Genomic DNA, 22,553 nt, shown 5'->3' with positions numbered 1-22,553 from the left:
AGAGCAGGGAAACAATTCACACTCTCCCTCCCCACCAAAAAACAAATATCCCTCTTTTTGAGTATTTTGAGTTGAAAACTGAGAAAGCTCACTTGTGCTTGTGGGAGAAGCTGCTTTAAAAAAACACGATAAAGTGGAATAAATTTAAACAGCAAAACATTAATTTAAAAAAATGCACCACAGACACTGCATCACTAAGAAAGCCAGTAACTTTACTGAATTGTCTGCAAAATACAAATTATACCTTATTTCCAGCAGGAGAAACTTTTGAAAATTCCCCACTTTTATTCACTACAGACAGCTGAATTAAGTCCCTTGAGATACACAGATGTGGTTTAACTTAGTTATAACATCTTGTCATCTAGTGGCGACAAAGTCCAGCTTATGCCGCTGTGAGCCTCTATTTGAATATTTGTTGCAAATGCTTGTATGCCCTCATTTACAAGCTATTTTAATTACTGTCATTTAATGGAAACAAGTCCCCAGAAAAAGAAAAAGAAGAAAAATGATACAGCAAACCATCTGAAGCAATCCAAGTCCTATGCCTACAGTGACCCAGGGCTGCTTCGCTCCAAGAGAACACTGGTAATGCATTCAAACCACAACAGAATCCATCTCTTAGCTGACCTCTCTGAATTAAACTGAGGTATGGATCAATTTGAGGTATGAACAGGGAAGGCAAAATGCAATACCCGATTATGAAAATAACCAAAATGGACAAATTTAATGTAGAAGATATGTGGCTTGGATTGCTCCACATCTTTGGTTAAAACGTATTAAGAAAAGCCTTTAATTACATCTTGTAGTCTGAAGCATTCTAACAGACACCAGTATTCCATCAATCTTCAAAAGATCTGTAGTGGCAGGAAATTAACGCCATATAAGTGATGACATCACAGCAGATGGCACAAACGGGAACAGATGAAGTACGCCATGCTTAGGCAACAGCATTTATTGAGGGTTCAAGTGGCTGCTTCTTCTTTAAAAAAAAAAAATCTTTTTTTTTTTTTCTAAAGAAAGAAATACAAAGCATTTACTCTCTGGAGTAAAAAACAAAAACAAAGATAAAGGGGGCAAAAAATGCTATCTCTAAGTTAGAAGATGGGTATGTAAGAAAAATAAATACATAAAAGTGTGAGAGGGCAGACATTTTTTTAAAAAGTGTATTGGAATTTTTTTAAATTTTCACCTTAGTTAACCTTAAAATGATCTGAGGATGATAGGTATTTTTATATTCATCATTACAAAATGCTAAATTCCACCTTTGGGAAAAAATAAGCCATTTTACTAAAAAACACAATTTTAAAAAAGGTTGAAATGAACAGCCTTCCACGCACCAATGCATACAGGTTGTGCAGCTTGCGTATATTGCATCAGTTTTACCAGTATTTAAGCTTAATATTACCAAAAAATCTTCTAAAATAGGATTAGATATAACAATAATTGTAAGCTGTGTAAAATGCCACTTATGGTTCTTTTACTTGCAATGAAGAATGTTGCCTAAAATGTTACTCTAGGATGGGTTATGTAAAATAACACTCCCTCAGGGCTCTGCCCTAAACTCCTTAATACAAAGGATTTACCATGATAAAAACCCAAAACCATACTAGCTTTGCAAATACAATAAATGGTAAATTACAGATAAGGTATAAGGGTAAAGATAGACAGTGATTGTTTACAGAAAGTGACTCATCACAATCAAAATTGTGCTTCTTCTCATTAAATCATCTTTAAAAAATTCTCAGATTATCCCTTTGCTATCTTGCCACCACTTTATACGAATTCAGTAGTGGGAACAAGAGATGACTGGCATCCATTTTCAAGTGATTCTGTTCTTTTCATGTTCTTATAAAACTATTGTCAGAACTGCTATAAATAGCCAAGGCTTCTGCTGGTACTTTAGCTTACTTTATCTTCAGCATTAGAAAATCACTTTTTCTTTCTTGCTGAGGCAAATTGCAGGTAAAAAATTAATATGGCTATTTTTTCATATTTTCACATAATGACCCTTTCCCACCCACTGGTAAGTTATTGATAAAGTGTTTTGAAATGACAAAGAACATTTGTGACATTTGCATATTTTGTACACATCAAGTTATAAGGATGGGTTGTAAGAATGGGATCAAATTTATGGCGAGGAAAATAATTTTCTTTTTTTTCCCCCTATGTGTGAATGTGTGTGTGTGTGTGTGTTCAGGGATGATTTTCTGTTTTTCCTCTGCATAAATGTTTTTCTTTCATGTTCCATGGATACCTGGAGTAGTGGGATATATGAAATGATTGATTTTTTTTGTTTGATTTAGTATATAAAACATTAGTACAAGGCAGGCTAGCATCCTATATGGATACAAACAAAGGTGCATTGTGGTCTAATTGTGGATTTCAGATCAAGTTAAGAAAAATATAGCCTAGTTAGTAAGGTCTCTTGGCTTTTGCCACCCAGCGGCAGTCTTTTGCAATGAGAAACACATAGCAACTATGCAAGAAAAAGAAAAAACTGGATAAGAAATGTCCTACACCTGATATAGCAGTGTCGATCTTACTGTCTATCTTCTTTGCTGTGTATGTCAATGTGTATGACTGGAGATGAATCGACAGATCTTCACATTCCAAGAGAAAATCATTCCTAGACTGAAATCTCTTTTAAACAATATATATCAACTTTCTTTTATGGCACTCACTTTTAAAGGGTCTGAAAATTAATCCCTTATAGACGAATATTAGACAAGAGTCATCATTATTTTTTGAAAATTAAAAAAAAAGGGACATAGAGAGGTTCTTTAATGGGATTTCTTGAAATGGCTATTAAATCTCTTTATTGAAGAAAAAATAGATGACATACATGCTTTATGCAGAAGTGACATTTGGGGGTCCTGACACACTGGGATTGTTCAACAGTCCTATATTGCTGACAAGATTGTTAAGGGTCAGGCAAAATAATTAAAAACGGATGACGAAGCAACTATCCCTTTACCTGCTTCCTTCTTATCTAGCACCCAGTCTTTCACATTTTTCTTCTGTGGGAATTTATAACTCATGCATAGAGTAAACTCCATATCACTTGTTTCTAGGGCTATATTGGCGGGACATGTGCCCCGACACAGCTCTCTATTCTGGGCATATTTCTTAAAAGCGTTATCAAATTTTAGGCTGAAAACCAACCATATCATTTAGGATATGGGCAAGTTTAGGGTATGCACTTACTGAATTCCAAGATGCCTGGTGAAATGGTGAGATCAGAAAGGGGCCCTGCATTTGATAAAAATGCAAAAACAAAAACAAAAAAAATAGCATGAAAGAAACTAATTAGTATATACAATGGATGTCAGTTGACCCAATTGATTGCTAATGGATTAAAAACAATTTAGGGTGTTGCAATGTGATATGTTCTAATCCCACAGGTTATCCTTTTGACAGCTGACCTTGAACTTATAAAATGTATGCAGAGTAAAAGAAAACAGAAAGAAAATAGTTACTCAAATGTGCAACTGCACAAATATACCCCCCTCCCGCTATTAAGATAACAAAACTTCTGCTATTACCATAATATTATATATATTAGAAAGCTATACACAAGCATGTTAATTTCACAGATTTTTTAAAAGATTCTTAATATTTTATATAATTAGAAATACACATTTCAAAAACAAAACTTCTACAAAGAGAAAACAGTTATCTTGGTTAGCAAAGCATGGAGTTCTTCATGGCTTAGGGTAGTGCTTTCTATACAAAAAGTCCTTTTTGGTTTTTTTACAGGACTGTTTAAAATATTAGCGAAGCTATCAAGGGGGAAAAAAACACATTTTGGCTTAAGTAAACTACAAAAAGCCACAAATGCTTTGCAAACTCTGTCTTACCTTTTATATGAAAATAAGCAAAATGTAATGTACATATTTTTATATTTTTATTTAATAAGAGATGCAGACCCAGATTTATTTATTTATTTAATTAAATACGTTAGCCCTCAAACTCCACATTTTTAAAAATAGGTATGGTCCTCTTTTAATGGTCGTCGATCCTTTCTCATGAGTGCCATACACCAAGGATGTGCCTGCAGGTTTGTGAGCGTTCTCGGGGTGGGTGTTAGGTGACCTGATGTGTTCCTAACATTTAACCATGGCCACCCTTTGCCGGGTCTGTCCAAAACATCTATACACTTTTCTATATGTTGCATAACAGCTGCTCTCTCTTTCAGTAAAGATCTGCCGCTTTTGGCAAATGTTTCCTTTTGTCTATTTACATGTAAATAACGTTGAACCTGCAACATGACACTATCTATTGTAACATACATTTTGCAAAGGAGCACAACAGTGAAAAGAAGTTAGCCTTAAAATCTATTTTGTACAAGTGTTCTGTTGTACAACTCAAGTGCTAAGCTTATCTCAGCATTTCTGTTTATCTTTATACTGTATCACTGAGGCAATTTAAAAGTACTTTTACAAAACAGAGTACCTGACTTTTTTTTTCCACACACAGCACATATAATGCATATCGACCCCCCTTCCCCATTAAGGTATAGCACACACACACACTGCAAGAAAAAAAAAACTATTAAGTAATAATCTGATCATGTTGCCCATCCTTCAGAGAGTCGCATGCGCTTGACTGAGGGACTTTCCCTTTCGTCCGGCGAAGGTCTGGTGAGTCCAATGGGGGAGTGGAATTCGTTCCGGTGATCCTCTCGGTCGCTGCCATCGTACGAACTGCTACAGCTGCTCAAGCTGTCAACAGGAGATCTCCCCGCCTCGTGGCGCGTGTGTTGTGGGTATCTCGAAGGGGTGGTGGTACGGTCTCTAGGAGGAGAAACAGGTTCTGACTTGATGTTGAGGCTTTGAGTAGAAGGCAGGGAGAGATTTGAACTCTGAGATAAATGAGTGCTAGTGCAAGCTCTGTAGGAGGAAAGGAAACCCAGTTACAGATGGAGGAGGCCTGGAGCCCCCAGGAACTCACAATTACATAAAACATCAGCTTAAAGATTTGCATCGACAACAGAGCATGCCCAGAGGGAGGAGAGCGTGTTTGAAAGCACCTGGGGGCATCGCCTTCTTAGAGCAATTGGGATGCCTTTGTTGATTTGCCCCGTAATAATTCCAGCATTTAACTAGTCCAGGCCTCATGAATCATACCTCTAGTCTCTCACAGCCTCCCTAAATGTACGGGTTACCGGTTCAGGAAGGTTTTAACAAGACACGCTGGAAAAAGCATTTTCTCTGTCCATGGAATTTCTCCCTAGGCTAGTTCCAAAATGTAATCCAAGACTTAACAATAGGGCTTAACAATATAGGGCTTAGGTTCTGAATTAGACTTCTTTGATTTACTAATGCCTGTGTTTGAAAATTATTGTAGACAGCTTATTATGGATATAAATGTTTCCCTGAATTTAATATGCACATTAAGTTGCATAGTCTTCAGAGAAAGTGAAGAAAGTTCAAATTTCAAATAAATAGAATCCATAAAATGCTACCTATAACCGTTTCTGGTGAAAAGCTTGGGATGGGGAAAGACGGGGAAGGAAATTTTAAGTATTGGCTTAAAAACACTTAAGAATTCCTATCCCACTAAAACTGAGAAAGAATTTGACTTTCTTCATCCCTTCTCAGTTACATGGGATGAAAATACTGTTTTTTTCCCCACAATTACCTCAATATTATTATTGCTAGTCTCTCCCTGCTGGGATACTAAGACCACTCCTCTAATTTATCATTGTCATTAGTTGATGAATCTGGATTTGCCTAAGCAAAGGTTGTTGTAAAAAAGGACCTAGTGTGATTTTACTGGGTTTATAACCCTTAATCCTCATGTATTCCAGGATAGCGTAACTTGCCCTTCTTCCAAGGTGTGGGAGAATTTAGATACTTGGAAGTTCTGGAGGGAAAAGCATTAAGCTCTTAAGTGTAGACTAGCAATCACAATGACTTTGATCAGGATAAACCATAGTAATATTGCTGACATCAATTTTAAGATGCTTGTACTGTTCTTACATTCTGAGTGCACTGATATCCACGGCTAAGAGTCAGTGTTACTTGTCCATATTGTAAAGAGGGAACAGAAATCTCTTTTACTGAGGAGAGTCACAGTAAAGAATCATCCATACAGACACACCCATTTTAAACAGGAAAGCAAACCCACCTACTCATGTATGTGATTATGTTACTTTCCAATGGAGAGAATTAGATGGTATTAAAAATGTCACTGTAAGCAGTGAGAAAATGGGCATATATTTCAGAGGAAAAAGTGGAGTAACTTGGGGCTGGGCTTTTGGAAGATGCATTTCAGGTTCAAGATATATAGAGATAACAAAATTAGAAATGAGTTTATCTCTGAGTGATGTTTTATACAAAAGCACCACCTACTGGCAAAGAATTACTTTCCTTCTCTTATTAATAGATGAGCTAATGTAGAGAATAACATAAGGGAGAATTGTTTGTTTCCCTAATAAGGCTCTCTTTCTCTCTCTTTTATGATCTTACAGAATTAAAGCAGTCTTAGCATTTATATCAAGATACTACACATTGAGTGTATATAATTTTCAATCACCTGTTTATACTTTTATTTATTTGTTTTTATTTTACATTGTATATTATTATACTAATTTTCTAAGACTTTTAATTAAATAATCTTTAAATCAAAAAGATATTGAAATGAGGAGGGGAACACCTGTATTTCAAAAGGATCCATAATGGTGGACTATTTTATCTTGGTTCAGAGTTACTTAATGATTCATTTTGATGTCACAGGAAATCATCTTTTGATTTCTGGAAGAAAGAATTTTCCTGGCTCTGGATAAGAAAGACTATTTCACTAAAATTTAATTAAATGCTTCTACTATGAATCACACAACTGTTTAATAATGAATGTCAATTAGGGGTCTGAAAATAAAGTGGCATATCAATAAATACTTTTGCCTGCCCTTTGACATTTAGATTCAGAGGCAGGGTGACACGGAAAATCAGAAAAAAACAATTTGGTGAGTTGAACCAGTATAAGCAGTTAATCTGGATAAACTGAGCAAAAAATAATATAAAAATGCTGTTTCTTTAATACAGCTTTTGGAAGCTGCTTTTTCTACTTATTCACTCCATTTCCCAAAGTCAGCTAGCTTGTATAGATTTTGCTATATCTCTTCCCCACAAAAGATACAACACTAACTGTTTATCCTTTCCTACAAACAAATAGGCTAGCCCCTAAGATAAGATAAACTTAGTTGGTGGCATTTCATTTGACAGTGAAAGCGTTTATGAAGCATTTTGAGTAGTTCTGGGGACACTAAATCCACAGTAATGCATTGTAAGTGATATCTTAGATTCAGCTTCATTATACTGTGCTATGGGATTCAAAACAGAATGAAGTTTAATTGGCTAGTCTCCATTATCAAAGAAGTATGTTCTTGAAAAAGGAGCATTAACAGCACTTCGCTGTATATATACTAGATTCAGATATAAGCATGTTGGTCTACTTTTCTTGAGAACAAAATTTTTACAGACACAGATAATTGTGAGATACTTCCTATGCGTAGGTGATGAGGAGGTAGATGGGGAGACAGAAGCCAGATATGCATGTTCCCATATCCAGTCCTGCTGCAAGCTCCCAGCTACTACAGATGCCTTCCTTCCAGCTGGGGAAACACCGATGTTCCCCATATTGTTGAGAAATGAAACATGACTGGATAGCTTTATTCAAATTTCTTACTGCCCCCGCCTGGAAATTAGACTATCAAACTATATGTAACCTAACCTTTTAAAAATCGTCTTTACTTAAAGTCATCTCTCAGTATGTACTGAATACCCACATCAACAAGGATGATGATGGAAATGCTTCTAGAAAATAGGTTGTCTTTTTTTTAGGTGGTAGGAGAAAAATACCAAAAAGTTTGAGGGTCATTTTCTCAAATATTAGTATTCAAATGACTTTTGCTAACCCCTGATGGCAAGTTCCTTCTGCCAGCCTGCTCTGCCCCCTACACAGGTCAGTTTATGCTGTTTATCTAACTTGTTTAGATAAAATCAGATACTAGATAGTGCTAACAGTATAGCTTTAAGGAGTTAAAGGTATTTCTATGAACAAAATATGAAGAGCTATTTCCTACTTCTTTAATTTTGAGAAAGAATTGTGGCAACCCTCTTGGGCTGCGAGGAATTTCTACTTAGGTGGGCTGAAAGATATTTTACTCTGCTTTGAACACTGTATCTATCCGAAAGAATGTGAGTCCACCACACAAGCATTTGGGACTACTTTGGCCTGGAAAAATATCAGTTTTTAAAAACTGATTTACATTGTAAGGAATAAAGGTAGCTCATATAATTTATTTTACATAAATATTACAACTTTGGATTTTCTTTTTAATATTTAATGGTGTGAGCATAGGCTAGCTCATTTGAAGGAATCTCCTTTTGAAAACTACTGTGTGTGTGTGTGTGTGTGTGTGAGAGAGAGAGAGAGAGAGAGAGAGAGAAAGAGAGACAGAGAAAGAGAGAAAGAGAGAGAGAGAAAGAGGAAGGAAGGAAGGAAGGAAGGAAGGAGGGAAGGAAGGCAGGCAGGCAGGTGGGCTAGAATTAGAAGGCCTGGAAGGGGTATCTATTTGAGGGATAAGGGAAGTGATTAAGTGCAATAAAAACACATAGACTAAACTCAGAGTCAACTCATGCACCATGAGAATTGGTGTTGAAAGAAACTGGAATTAAACAAAATGCTTCATCCTTGGCTGTTGTAATTCAGTTCCTCTCTAGTCCAGGGCTGTCACTTCTTTCTCATTTACTGAAGCCTCTATTAAAGGCAGCAGAGAATTTCATTCTTCCCATGTAATAGAAGAGAATTTAAAAATTGTAGTGTAGTTAAGATACGTAAATACATGTGTTTTCTATGTAAAAATGCAAATTATCGGGTGTTACTGAAAAGAAAGCCATAGTCGGAGAAAATAATATGGCTTTTGACATTAATAATTTCTAAGGAAAGTCAGTCCTATAATGGATGAATTTTGTGAAAAACGAGAAGTAAACAGCTACCTTTATTTTTGACAAGAAGCACGAACAGTGGATTCACTGCCGAACCACAGAAGCACAATGCCACGTGTATGTATTTTAAGATTGCCTGTTTGATACGATGTACTTAGTGACAACTGCCTGAAAAAGTTATTGCCATAAATGTCTATTTGGATAGTTAACATTTCTGGGAAAATTTAAATGTTATTCTAAAAAGAGACATTCTGTTGCTGTTCAACATATAACATATCTTCAAAGTTAATCTTTCAAGAAAGCAGAGCAACAGTGTCAAGTGAATTTATTTTATTTTTTACATGAGAGGTTAGAGTTTCAACAATAGTGATTAGTGAGTAAAATGCATATAAGCAAATAGTAAATGGGTGAAGACTCCACAACCAGAGCAGTAATCTATGTGAAATCAATTCCACGTGAAAGCTAGTGGTGCCGGAGCAGAGTAAGAGAGAAGTTGTGATAGCAATCAGTGATTTTTATTCTAATCAGAGTTTTATTCTCATTGTCTCCTTAGAATATGAACATAGAATTAGCTAACTATTTTAACTAACATCTCAGCAGAAAAGTAAAAGTGGGGTAGGCATACCCCACTTTTCTAAAATATAAATATAAAAATATAAAAACAGTTTATCTTTAATATTTTATATCCTCCTAGTAATTTCTTTTGAAGATTAATTGAAGTTTTGGAGTTATTAAACTGAAAGTCATGTCTTTGGTTCATATTTTAAACTTAAAAAAGGTTTTACAAGTAGTATTATTTGTGAATTCCGGGCCTTTTAAGATTTGAACTTTCCTATTGATAAATGACAGGAGTTATTTCTATAATAAAGACATAGCTCAAAAGTACCACAAGGGGGCAGAAATAGACATCTTCTGACTTCAGAAAACAACAAAAATTATTTTTATACCCAAATTTAGATAATTAGTGTATGTATGCACATATACATATATTTACATTCATACATCTATGAATATACAACTATATTATGAGTACATTATAAATATATGAAGTTTGTATATCAGTGGAATAGCTGACCCTCTGAGTATTAGGCTATGTTCATTACGTTAGCATGAACTATGTGGTTTATGCTAAGTGAAAAGGATTCTCAAATATCTCAAAAATTTAAAAAACTAATAACTATAAATGTTTTCTTATGTCCCACATGAACTATGTGAAAACTTAACTGAAGAAAAACTTATCGTTGACAGAAGTGGAAACAAATATAGCCTAAAACAACTGGGAAATAACATACCCTACTATCACAGAGTTCCCCCTCCTCATAAAGAAGAAGGAAAGTAATATTTAAGCTACCTGAAAGGTATTAAACTTCCATATTTTGATAAAGTAGAATTTTACATCCTCTAAAGGGACATTAGAGCACACAGTTAGAGACTGCCATTTGTCATTTACCAATGCATTCTAAAAGTGTATTATGAAAGAAGTAATATTGCTTACCCCAGTTGACTGAGGGCGGATGGCGGCATATTATGTAGGTGTTGTTGTTGCCAGCCAGTTACTGAGCCAAGATGAAGAGCGCTGGCGGTGTTAAACCCAGACAGAGACGACAGGTCTGCGCTACTCAGAGAGTACTCTAGAGAAGAGAATAAGAGAGTCAGGGAAAATATTCAATTTGGAAATTATCAAGTGGTGAATAATCATTTTCAATTTTTAAAATATTCTATTAGTAGTATTTAATGATTGTTATACTTTTTTTTTGCGGAAGGGAGGGAAATAAAACATTAGGGACAATTTTAATTTAAAAGAGATATACCATATACCAAAAATTAAGTATTCCATGAAAATGTCAATGTAATACAGCCTGCAATTCTAGTTTATTAGAACTACAATCTGGTATCACAAGTAGGTACATAGTATTTGATGACCTAGAAATGTTTTTTAAACAACCTTGAGAAAGTGAGCTATTACATCAAAGAAACAATAGCTCATTTTCTTGAAATTGTTCTTATATATTGAATTCAGATTGGGTTAATAAAACTTTTGTTCACTAAGAAAGAAACGTGTGGATATTCACTTTGTCTTAGTAATGAATAGGTAATGGTATAGTGCTCTGGACTCCACAGGTATTAAATCAAGCTTCCTAGCAGACTAAAGAGTAATATCTTTTTCATCTTGCTTTTTAATAAAAAGCATTTAATGTATTATTTGAACATGGCAAACTACTCACCGTTACCATATGTTGTTGAAATGGCTGATGGATATCCTCCCATCCCTTGTCCTGGTAAAGTAGGAGTTGCTACGGAAACCACTGGGGTAGCCAATGACTGAGCAGACTGGGAGTTATTTATCCTTTGATTCTTTTAAAGTAAATAAAAAGATATTACTTATAGAATTTTTTAAGAGTTAAAAATACTAGATTTCAGTATTAGTGTTGCACATAAAGAGAACTTGGTACAAATCTCATGAAATTAATCATTTAACATGTGTCTCTATGAACTCTGCCAACCCTATCATTTACAATCCTTCAAGAGACCAGTTGTTGCCATAGTAACCCATTACATCAGTATCTCCTAGGCAACTGAACTAGTAACAAGTACCATAGCTTTATTATGGGTAAAAACAGACTATGTTGAAAACTGATGAAATATGTATACTGTACTTCTATTGTTTCAGTTTTTATTCAAATGCAAATTTAAAAAAAATTAAAATCAACCATGGTGGTTTTTATGCTCAGTTGTATACACACCAGAGCAGATGGGTAGAGGGTTCATGCTATATTTTGACCAGCAGGTGGTGCTCTGACCACTTTTTTTCAGATTCTTCTAACCTTCCCTCAAACTAGATGGCAAAGCAGCTAACGTATATAATTTAATTCCTTAGAGCAAGGAGATTAAAAATTCATATAAATTTAAATATCTTGAGAATTTAATTCTTAGAAAAATAAGCATATTCATGGTTTTAAATAACTAAGGATATTTTTGTTTGTTACAATTTTAGTATAAATTAAATCCTAAAATAAACTGAAAGCATGGCTTTTACTTACAGGGGTTGACACAGAAAAATAGATAACCTGATATCTCACCTATGAGTGATACTTGAAATGAATGGCATTTAAATATAATCAATATTGACACACACTAACTCCTGAAATCTTTCCATTTTACTATTGCTACCTCTCCACCTAACAGTCACTTTGGATTTCTCCTTGCACGTGCCATTGAAGAGAAGCACCCTCACCACTTACCAAAAGCAGGTCGACATCCTCAGACTGAGAGCATGCGGAAGGAGTTTTATTAATTAGTGTCTGTAAATATTTATAATTGGGCAAAATCTTTTCAACAAAAGGAGAAGCATCTTCTGATAGACACAACAGTTTAAACAGTTTTAAAACTCAGACTCTAAAGATAACTCCTACAAAGACATTCTTTGTTTTCTTTAATGAGCTGTTTGTCTCAAACATGAAGACAATCTATCCAGTTTTCAGCACAGGTCAGTGTCTCAACGTTCATTATTTCACCACCACATTTTGAGGAAAAAAAAAAAAAGATTGTACTTTGAAACCCCACTTGCTGGAGGAAGGGGGAAACCGCACCTGGCTGCCAGTGAGAGACCTGACGGATGGCTCACAAGAAACCCTGGGAAAGCCTCAGTTTTAAGGGACTTGGAATAAATCTGCTGATAGAGACAGCCTGCCACGCATGGCCCACACTGCTTGGCTGTGGCCCTGTGGGAGGTTTTATTTATCCAGCCTTTTCCGAAGGGAATGTTGCACATTATGTGAATTTTGGGGGGTTGATATTCAAAATTAATCTGCACTGTGCCATAATAAACTAATCAGCTTGCAGGACTGTTTTACCCTGAAGCTTGCCACAGAGCAGAGAAAGAAAAAAAAAATGTGTTTGCAGAATGATCTAAATCTGTCTACTGAATCTTGGTTTTAAATGTTCTCGCTCTTAAGCAAAGCTAATTTGGAGAACACGGATGTAAGTCTCTTTGTTGCTGAATGTGGTCCCACAATGTTATCTTCACCTTAGTCCTTCAGACCCAGGAGAAAGAAAAATGATAGCTTCCAGGGATATTATTTATATTTCATATTTATTTATTCTTATAAGTGCCACAACTTTTTTTGATGTAAAATAAAAATATAATCTTTGTTCTCAAAATGCCTAGAATTTTAAAACAATTTATTTTTGAGAGGTAACTATTGGCATAAAATGCATATTTGGAAAGATGAATTGAGGCAGTGCATAGGCATGTGATGCATTAAACATTATCATTGCAATACACCTCAGAAAAGGATTGCTAATTAACGGGAGAAAGTTCATTTAGGAATTTTGAGAAAGATTTTTCATTGTCAGTACCTTAAGGACATACTTATTTAGTTCAATACTGTAAAAATCTGTTATGAAATACCTCATTCTGTGAGTGTGGTTCTACCATTGGTCAAATCAAATCATATGTGTCATAAGCAGAGTACTAGGTAATGATTTTTTTCTAATTATAAATTGCAGGCCTTAAAAGGAAATGTTTTCTTTGCCCCAGAACACCAGCCGTATAGTGGAGTTTTTTGGATGTTGGGTTCTTTTTTTCCACGGAAAAGGGAAAGTGCACACTAGTTACCAGAAATAATAGCTAAATCCAACAGGGCCCCAGCAATAGCACTGACGTGTTAATTTTCTGGGAGCATGTGAGTACTTCATAAAGTTAGACAAATACACAAATAGCAAAACATATACAAAACAGCAACATTTATTTAAAATGTAATTTCACATTACCACTGATGGCATCGTATTCTTGCTGCCTGGTGGAATAAGAACTCGGAGATCTGGTTTACGGTTATTCATCCCTAAATTCATGGGGGGAGGAGATTTTGCTTGCATATTCTTGTTCAAGTTACCAGGTGAGACCAGCAGACCTGGTGAGTTTCGGGGATTGCCATACCCGTTCCCTGTTAACACAAAACAATGAGAGGACTGAGGAAAAAAAAAAAATCTAGACTCACAAAATGTTTCTAGAGAATACACTACATGAGATTAAGGATAAAGGATTACCAGGGTGAGACAATAACGTACACTGAAAGTTCACAGGATGACTGACAGCCTCCACATCAGGAACCCAATCAGTTATTTAACATTCCTCTGAAGGAAGATTAAAAACTCTTAGTGAGAAGAGACCTAATAGATAGCAACTTGCCCAGAAACCAGCATATAATTTTTTTCTATTAAAAAAATTTTGGGGGCTTCCCTGGTGGCACAGTGGTTGAGAATCTGCCTGCCAATGCAGGAGACACAGGTTTGAGCCCCGGTCTGGGAAGATCTCACATGCCGCGGAGCAACTAGAGCCTGTGCGCCACAACTACTGAGCCTGCGCATCTGGAGCCTGTGCTCCGCAAGAAGAGAGGCCACGATAGTGAGAGGCCCACGCACCGCGATGAAGAGTGGCCCCCACTCACTGCAACTAGAGAAAGCCCTCGTACAGAAACGAAGACCCAACACAGCCAAAAATAAATAAATTCATTAATTAAAAAAAAATTGGGAAGAAAGTCAGACAGTCAGTCGTTCAGGGTCTAAGAAAAGCACTGTATTGGTCCTGCACTTTAATTGACTAGCTCGGCGGAGGTCTGGCCAGCATGACTCACTCTTCTGGTTCAACGATTTGGGTTTTATTTTGTGTATCTGTGTGTCCTTAAGTGAAGAAAGGGCATACCAGCAAGACTATAATTTCTAGGACATGCAGGAGGAGTAGCAGCCTCTCACACGCTTTGCTATTCGGTTCCCCTTGTCTTTGAGCGATTTCTCCCTATGGCTTTCTTCCATCTGGTTTGCTCTCCTCACTAAGCTCAGTGTACGAACCTGAAGCCCTGCTTTCTTGCTCACACAGAACTTCAAAAAGCAGGACTCCTTCTCAGGAGCCAAAATGAGGGGATGATGCCTCCACTAAAGTGCCGATGCACGGGCACAGGAGTGGCCATTGAGTGGGAACCATCCTGAAAGGGTTTTCTTTGATCTCTGATGCTTAGCCCTCCACTAACAGACAAATGGCTACCTGAAGGTGTCCATTTGTCATAATTCAAAATATACTGTCCTGTGACAGGCAGAGCTGCGGAGGGAGCTGATGCAACCTGAGCTGAACCGGAAAGTCCCCTGCTGGCTTCCTCTACCATCTCTGATTGGAGAATAAGAGAAACCACCTAGGTGATTCAACAACCCGTGCTGGAAACCTACCTAGACAGTTGTTTTCTAAAGCTCTCTAAAGGAGACAGTCAAATGATGTCATCAAATGATGACAGTTGTTACCGTCGTCATTATCATTATCGTAAAACACAAGTATCTATTACCCCAGGACGAATGGTACTGTGTGCTACCCAGTGGGGATGCAGAGACAAGCCCCCGGTCCTCAAAGGCCCTGCAGTCCCTTTGTGGCAATCCAATACAGACACGCATGAAACATACGCACCAAGACAAGGCAGCCTGGGGTGAGGTGCCACAGAGCAATACAGATTAAGTGCTATTGGGTTCCCAGGAGGGGAGAGATTATCCAAACAAGATTCATGGAAGAGGCAAGAACTGATGTGTGTCTTGAAAAAAGAGAAGAGGTAGTAAGATCTCTGGGCTTGTGACCGGGCACTGGGAAAGGTCCAAGGTGGCAATGTACAGAGGACGGTCAGGGACAGACATTGTGAGCATCCTGGTGAGAAGGGAACCCATGGAAAGAGGGGAGTGTCAGAGACCCTGAAGGAATATGGAGGGTTGGGCTGTGGAACCCACAGAAGTTTAGCCTGTGAATTCTAGGCTAACGTGTCTTGGATTTAAATGGTGGAAATGCAGACCCCTGAAGGTTGCAGAGCAGAGGTAACACAGGCCTTTAAGTGGACAGAGAGATCTATTGGTATTGGGATATTCTGTCATTAGGAAGGCCTGATACGTGTGATCCAGTCTGGAAACTTCTATGATGACCTGAGCTATGATGAGGAATTGGGAAGGCAAAGCCCAGGTATATTTCAGGAGATATTTATGGGTACATCTTTTGAATTAGAATCTATTTGAGGCACACTGTGTAGAGCACACTGGTTCTTCATACCCCATTCATTTACTTGTCTCATTTTATGCACGAATAAACGGGCTGAATATATAACAAATAACTACAAGATTAAATCTGTCAATTGGATTATGCATAAAATTCTCCACTTTACTGGAAGAAAAAACCCACAAAATAAAACAAACAATCCCTCCCCCAAAGCGTGTCAAGTATAAAGTAGTTGCTTAAGAAGTGTTGGTTGAATTTGTATGTAAATTACTCTTCTATAATAAACTTCAAGAAAATTAGCTAAATTCTCTAAAGCCAGCTAAATATGTCAAAAGCCCAAAACATTTTTTTTACAGTTAACTTGGATTGTTTTCTGTGGCAAAAGTTATTTTATGAAACAAATGCAATTTACCTTTTTCCACTAGGAGAAATACAAAGGATATGTTCACTTAGAAAAACGCTTGATCAAATGGAATGCTCACAGGAGTCTTAGATTTAAGGTGTCTTACTGAATCATTATCGTGACTATGCTAGGGCTTTAGTTTTAATTAATAGATTCCACTGGATAAAAAGGGAGTGAGAAAACCAAGACAAAGTTTGCTCTCTACTTTCCTGTCAGCTGAAGCTCAGACTGACAGACACGCTGAATGCCTATGTCACTTATCTATTAAGCCTGTGTGAGATCTGGTTTAAATAAACAATCAAATGGAAAATTAGCTGGGTAATTTCAAAAGAAAGGGGGAAAAAAAAGTCAGTTAAGCAGTGCAATGAAGCTTGAACAGATCTGAAGAAACTAAAACCCCGGCGTCGTAGATGCCGATACTGGTTTGCATGGAGGAGTTATTTTGCTAAAAGGAAGTAAAACCACTTTATGAAATGTGTTGTCCTGTGATATGACGAGCACTGGGCCAGTGTGCGAAAATGGAAATGCTGCACGAAGGCTCTGAGAAAAGCTTTTTTTTTTTATTAAAAAAACCAAACATCTTCTACAGTAAACTCTGAGAAATTCCAACAAAGCCTACCCCTTTTTGCCCACATTTTAAACAATGATTTGGGGCAGCAGTCGTGGGGGAAAAAAAGCAAACATATATTATAGTTTTTCACCCAATAAATGCCTCAAAACTTAAAAAATTGATTGGAAAAGCATTCTATTTTTCCCCTTGGAATATTTCCTGTTGTTTGGAAATTATGCCATTTTAGAAGATTAGTCACATATTTTAAGGTGTTTACATACTGAAGGTAAAATATTTTGAACCACGATGACACTTCTTAGATTCATATTTTTAGAGCATAAAGTTATTTTTGAGAACAAATAAATTCTGCCTTTTACCGGTGAGTTTCTGCTGTTTTTAGCATATTGTGCCAGCTAGCATTTTGGAGCCGTATAATAACCATTTCTGTTTCCAGCCACCAAGTTGTTATTCTTTTGGCATAATATAGATTCAGGAATGTGAGGCTGTGGATCCTAAACCAGTGATATAGAAACCTATCATTTGAAAATCAGTGATGAATACATTCGTGTGGTTTACTGCTAAGAAGAGCCTGCATTTAAACTGGCTCGGAAGCCGCAGCCGCCTCCCCACTCAGGACGCTTTGGCCTTGGTTGAGGCTGCTGTCCTACCTTAAGATAAATTCGCCCAAAAGAGCAGTCTCTTTCAAAGTCAGGGGTCGGGAGGTGGGAACCGCCACCCTTCAATAACCTTCTGAGATACAAATTCCACCTTCCTTCATGTTTTAAAATTACCCTCCGCCTGGGACAATTATCAATTTGGATGTGACTGCATGCAGATGTCACATTCCCCTGACCACTTAAAAGCCCCAAAATTATAAAGCATGAGTGAATGGATTTCCTGATTATAGATTATAAGAAAACGAAGAACAGACCAACTTTAGAGTTCGTTTGTTTTATCGTTTCGTTTGATTAAAAATATTGTTTCACAGAAAACAATTTAAGCATTCACGATACAATTTGTATAAAGGATAATAGAATCTACCTCTCTTGGTTACAAGTTTCTAAACACCCATACTAAAACTACTGTAAATACACAAAACTTCAAATGTGGTGTTAGGAGAAAAAAATTTTTTTCTTTCCAGTTAACTTGAAAACACTTGCTGCTTTTTCTTTTCTTTTTTTTTTTTTTTTTTAAATTGACTCCTATTTTAAGAAGTTGTAAATTCAAAGAACATATTCCTGGCTTAAGATGTTGTGAGGAGGACATTTTGCCTTGTCTCACAGAGCTCAATTGAGTATATAGCTCTCTTTGAGCCCAAAGTTCTGAAACTTTCTCTTATTGGGATGTTTAGACATTATGAGTCTTTTCACGTCACTTTTTTTTTTTTCTCTCCTGGACTTTCAATTATAAATACAAGAATATAAATCTAATAAGCGCAAAACAGAAACTAGTCCTCATGGAGCAAGGCTAATTTTTTCGTTGGCACGATCTGTTTTTGGAGTCTCTCAAGTAGCCATCTTTGACTATTCATTCCCGCTTCCTCTTCCAACTCCATATCCAATTAGTTTCCAAACCTTGCTAACTTTTCTTCAAAAATGTCTCCCTCCATTCCCATTGCCACCATCCTAATTTAGGCTTTTGCTGCCATTTGACTAGGTCTTTCCATAACCCCCTGTTTGGGTTCCTGGTCTCTAGTTGAAGGGTTCTTCACCAGGCCTTAAGATGGGCTGCCGGAAGATTGTGAGCTCCTTGAAGCTGTATGCAAATTTTTGTGCATATGTGTTATAATAAATCTAATGTACACTCCCAAGATTTTCTTTAAAAATCTTTCTCAAGTGTTGCTTCTCTCATGTTCCTTTTTCAGATCATACTTAACACTAGTGGGTCAGTGCCCTGGCTTGGCTCTCCAAACTGTGCATAGTTTGACCCACTCTATCTATCTAACCTAATTTCCAGTGGCCACAGCCAAGCTCACCATCCTCTGAATAAGCCTGAGTCTTTGCTCTAGCAGTTCAATAACTGGCAGTGCTTGATTTCCTGTTTAATTCAAATTCATTTTTAAGGATCGGCAAAGGCCCAGTGCTTTCAGGATACCTTTCAGTCAACCTCGGCCCACCTTGAACTCACTCTCCTCCAAAATCCTGCATAATTAGAGGCTAATACTACACAGAGCACTAGTCCGTTAAGCGTTTCAAATGCTCACAAAACACATATGCAGATTATGCTGGAAAAATTAGAATTATTCAGGAATGGGACTAAAAGTCAAGTTATGGAGGGAATGTGGGATGAGAACTGAAAACATAATGTGTAACTTGCTAATTTCAAACATCAAGGGTCTCTCCTCTTTATGCTACTTGAGACCATTTTCTATTTTAGATAATGATTACACACTGATGACCAAGTACACCACTGAGACAAACTGTTTATCAACCATATGATATAAAAGTCAGAAAATCATTCAAGTGCCCACCTACTAAATTTGTTAATAGAGAGTTCATTAAAGCTTCTTTTTCATCTATTGCACCTGTTAATCATTTCAAAGCACATTACCTTAGCTGACTGCAAGCAGCAGACTCAAAGTAGAAATTTTCCCTAATGAAAAAAAACTCTGAGGTACTGGATCTTTTCTTCTACACTGTCAAGTGTTTACTGCCATAGGTTGTCTCTGTATCAAGATGAATTTCAATAATAATTTACTCATACAGACCTTTCTACCAAAAGATGGGCTGAATGTTATCCTAGGAAAAAGAATGGTAGAAGGGTGGCAATTAAGAGTGCACAGGATTTTATTAGGTGGTTCAGAGAGAGACTTCCTGGAGAGAGGGAATTCATGACAGATCTCAGAGTCACGACTGTGTTTGAGAAGGATGAGTATTCCTATGGAAGTGAAATATAGATCATTTCAGAGGATGCAGTTTTCAGAAGTTGAAAAAGTAGGCTAGGCTAACGCAAGCCTGTCAGATCATGTTAACTTTCTACTGTAGACTTTATAATAAACTTTTACTAAACTTTATACCATAGAAAATGAACAGCCAAAGTTGTTTGTGAGTAGGAAGTGGCATCGTTAGCTGTGTGTTGGGAAAACAGCAAGAGTGGCAGTGGAAAGGATACATTACAGAGTTAGACGGTTATAAGGAAGCTAGTTAGGACACATCTGCCAGGGAACACATGAGGAATGAGGTCTGAAGGAGGCAGCAGAGTTGGGAAGATTTACAAGGCAGATGGGCATCGAGGACAAAGGAGGATTAAGTAGATAAATCCAGTTCCTAGTCATGAGGTCTCCATTAGAGTTCCTTCAACTATACTGAGCCTTGGTTTTCACACGCTAAGTAATGATTTCATTAGTGAGAGAAGCATAACAGTCATCTGAATCAGAGACTCCCACCTACTCTCCCAAGGCAGCTCACCAACACGACCATGCAATATGAACAACAGCAAGCATTTTATATAGTACTAATTACCAATAGTATTAACAACATCAAGCATGCATCTTAAGTACCCAGAACAGTACAGGCACCTATGCAATGTGTTTTGTTATTATGCCTGGATATAAAACACCTTTTTTTTTTTTTTTTTTTGCGGTACACAGGCCTTTCACTGCTGTGGCCTCTCCCGTTGCAGAGCACAGGCTCCAGACGTGCAGGCTCAGAGGCCATGGCTCACGGGCCCAGCCACTCCGCGGCATGTGCGATCCTCCCGGACCAGGGCATGAACCCGCGTCCCCCGCATCGGCAGGTGGACTCTCAACCACCGCACCACCAGGGAAGCCCAAAACACCTTTAATCCTCAAGACAACCCTGTGAGGTGCTAAGAGTATCTTTGTGTTACATAAAGAGAAAACTGAAGAACAGAGAGGTCCAGTAACTTGCCCAGCGTCAAACAGCTATCAGCTGGCTGAGCCATGGTTTGAACCCAGCAGTGTGTCCAGAGTCCATGCTCTGAAGCACAACACGGCCCTGCTTCTGGGAACTGGTCATACTCTGAGATTTTGAAAACCCTTCTTTGTCAAACCTCATCCTAAAATTACAGGAACACAAAGGAAGAGAGGAAACAAAGGGCGAGACCAGGGACATGAGACTCAAAGGGACTCCTAAGTCAGCAGTGATGTGGAACATGGTCAACCTGGGCATCAAAAATAGCAATTCTGGTTCAAAAGACACTGGCCTTACATAAGGGGCACAGAATGGTGATGTTCCAAACCATATTTCTAGTCTCCTTCTGGATAAATAAATATTTACAAATAGGAAATATTGGGTTTAGCTACACTAAATGCCAGAGCAGCTGTTTAACTTTCAGCATGCTATTTTGAGTGGATGATTAAGTATGCTTTTAAAGGTAGATTTTGTAATACTTTAGTCAATAATCTTCTCCCCTGTAATAGAGGGTAAAGATGTTTACCTACCTACGGTCTATTTAAGAGACCAGCTTCATCAGAACCACTCAACATGACAGGGAAACGCCCAGTATTTTATAGTATCCACTATTAGATATCTGGAAAATAATTTCTCATACACAGGTTATAAAAATTACTTTGTTTAGTACTTTGTTAATGGTATCTTATTTTTGGGAATTTGGAGCAAACTGCCACAGGAAAACATTAAGTTGAACATACAGCTGAACCTCTGATGTATTGATTTTCGGTTTTTACTTCAGCAAAATGCTTTGCCCACTTAAGGTTTTTTTTTTTCTTTCAGCAGAACAATTTTGAATATATTTACAGCATACAATCTTGTTAAACTAGAGATGTTACATATATGATAACGTTCACTACTATCAATTAATTTTTTTTTTTTTTTTTTTGCTGTACGCGGGCCTCTCACTGTTGTGGCCTCTCCCGTTGCGGAGCACAGGCTCCGGATGCGCAGGCTCAGCGGCCATGGCTCACGGGCCCAGCCGCTCCGCGGCATATGGGATCCTCCCGGACCGGGGCACGAACCCGTATCCCTGCATCGGCAGGCGGACTCTCAACCACTGCGCCACCAGGGAGGCCCTCAATTAATTTTACATTTGACTTTTTCAAAGTTTTAAGGTAAGTTAGTTTCCAGTATCAGGACATTGTTTTGTGTCTCAAATAAACCTACGGCTTTTCATGTAATTTTATTTGTACATAGTAAAATTGCTCATACAACCCACTGCTCTACTGGAAGCAACACACCTAAAATAGTTTTTAGTGGGAAAAAATTATGACCTTCTAGACTTCAGTCTTATATTCACTTTGCCCTGAATGCCTGAAACGCTGTTAAAAGCACTACCAACTATAAGTTATTCAGCTGTTGTAAATCACAATCAGTTTTTTGGGGGTTTTTTTTTGTTTTTTTTTTTGAGGGGAAAGGAGATCTTTTTCATGGGATGGCTCTAAGGGAAAAGGCAACCACAAAACATTTGGAGGTCAAAAATCTGGGAATGATGAAAATTTCAATATGCCTACTGCGGAATGGGGGCAAATCAGATTTCTGATTCTTATCCAGCTAAAGACTCCTGATTACAGATTCTTAAAAGTAAAATCAAGTCTCCAATCTATCGGGGGGTTTCTCAGGGAAATAATATAATAACGTATAATGTGAGACTAAGAAGAAACTCCTGTGAAACCTCAGTGCCTTTTGTGGTGTATTCTTAGAAAATACC

General features: G+C 37.4%; 1 protein-coding gene across 1 annotated transcript in view; it reads right to left on the bottom strand.

The window, feature by feature from the left end:
- Positions 1-4,567: 4,567 nt before the first annotated feature.
- MEF2C (myocyte enhancer factor 2C) overlaps positions 4,568-22,553 on the bottom strand; it is a gene marked incomplete at its 3' end in the record, with an annotated part of 145,195 nt that continues 127,209 nt past the window's right edge. The window contains exons 8-11 of the mRNA XM_079702527.1: positions 13,725-13,897; positions 11,177-11,306; positions 10,447-10,582; positions 4,568-4,889 (exon numbers count right to left, since the gene is read on the bottom strand). Of these exons, the coding sequence (XP_079558653.1) occupies positions 4,568-4,889; positions 10,447-10,582; positions 11,177-11,306; positions 13,725-13,897 (761 nt within the window). The remainder of the gene's footprint in view (positions 4,890-10,446; positions 10,583-11,176; positions 11,307-13,724; positions 13,898-22,553) is intronic.

Source organism: Hyperoodon ampullatus, assembly GCF_949752795.1.
Source record: "Hyperoodon ampullatus genome assembly, chromosome: 4".
NCBI lineage: Eukaryota > Metazoa > Chordata > Mammalia > Artiodactyla > Ziphiidae > Hyperoodon > Hyperoodon ampullatus.
Note: the sequence above shows the minus strand (reverse complement) of the source record. Positions and strands in the feature narration are given on the sequence as shown.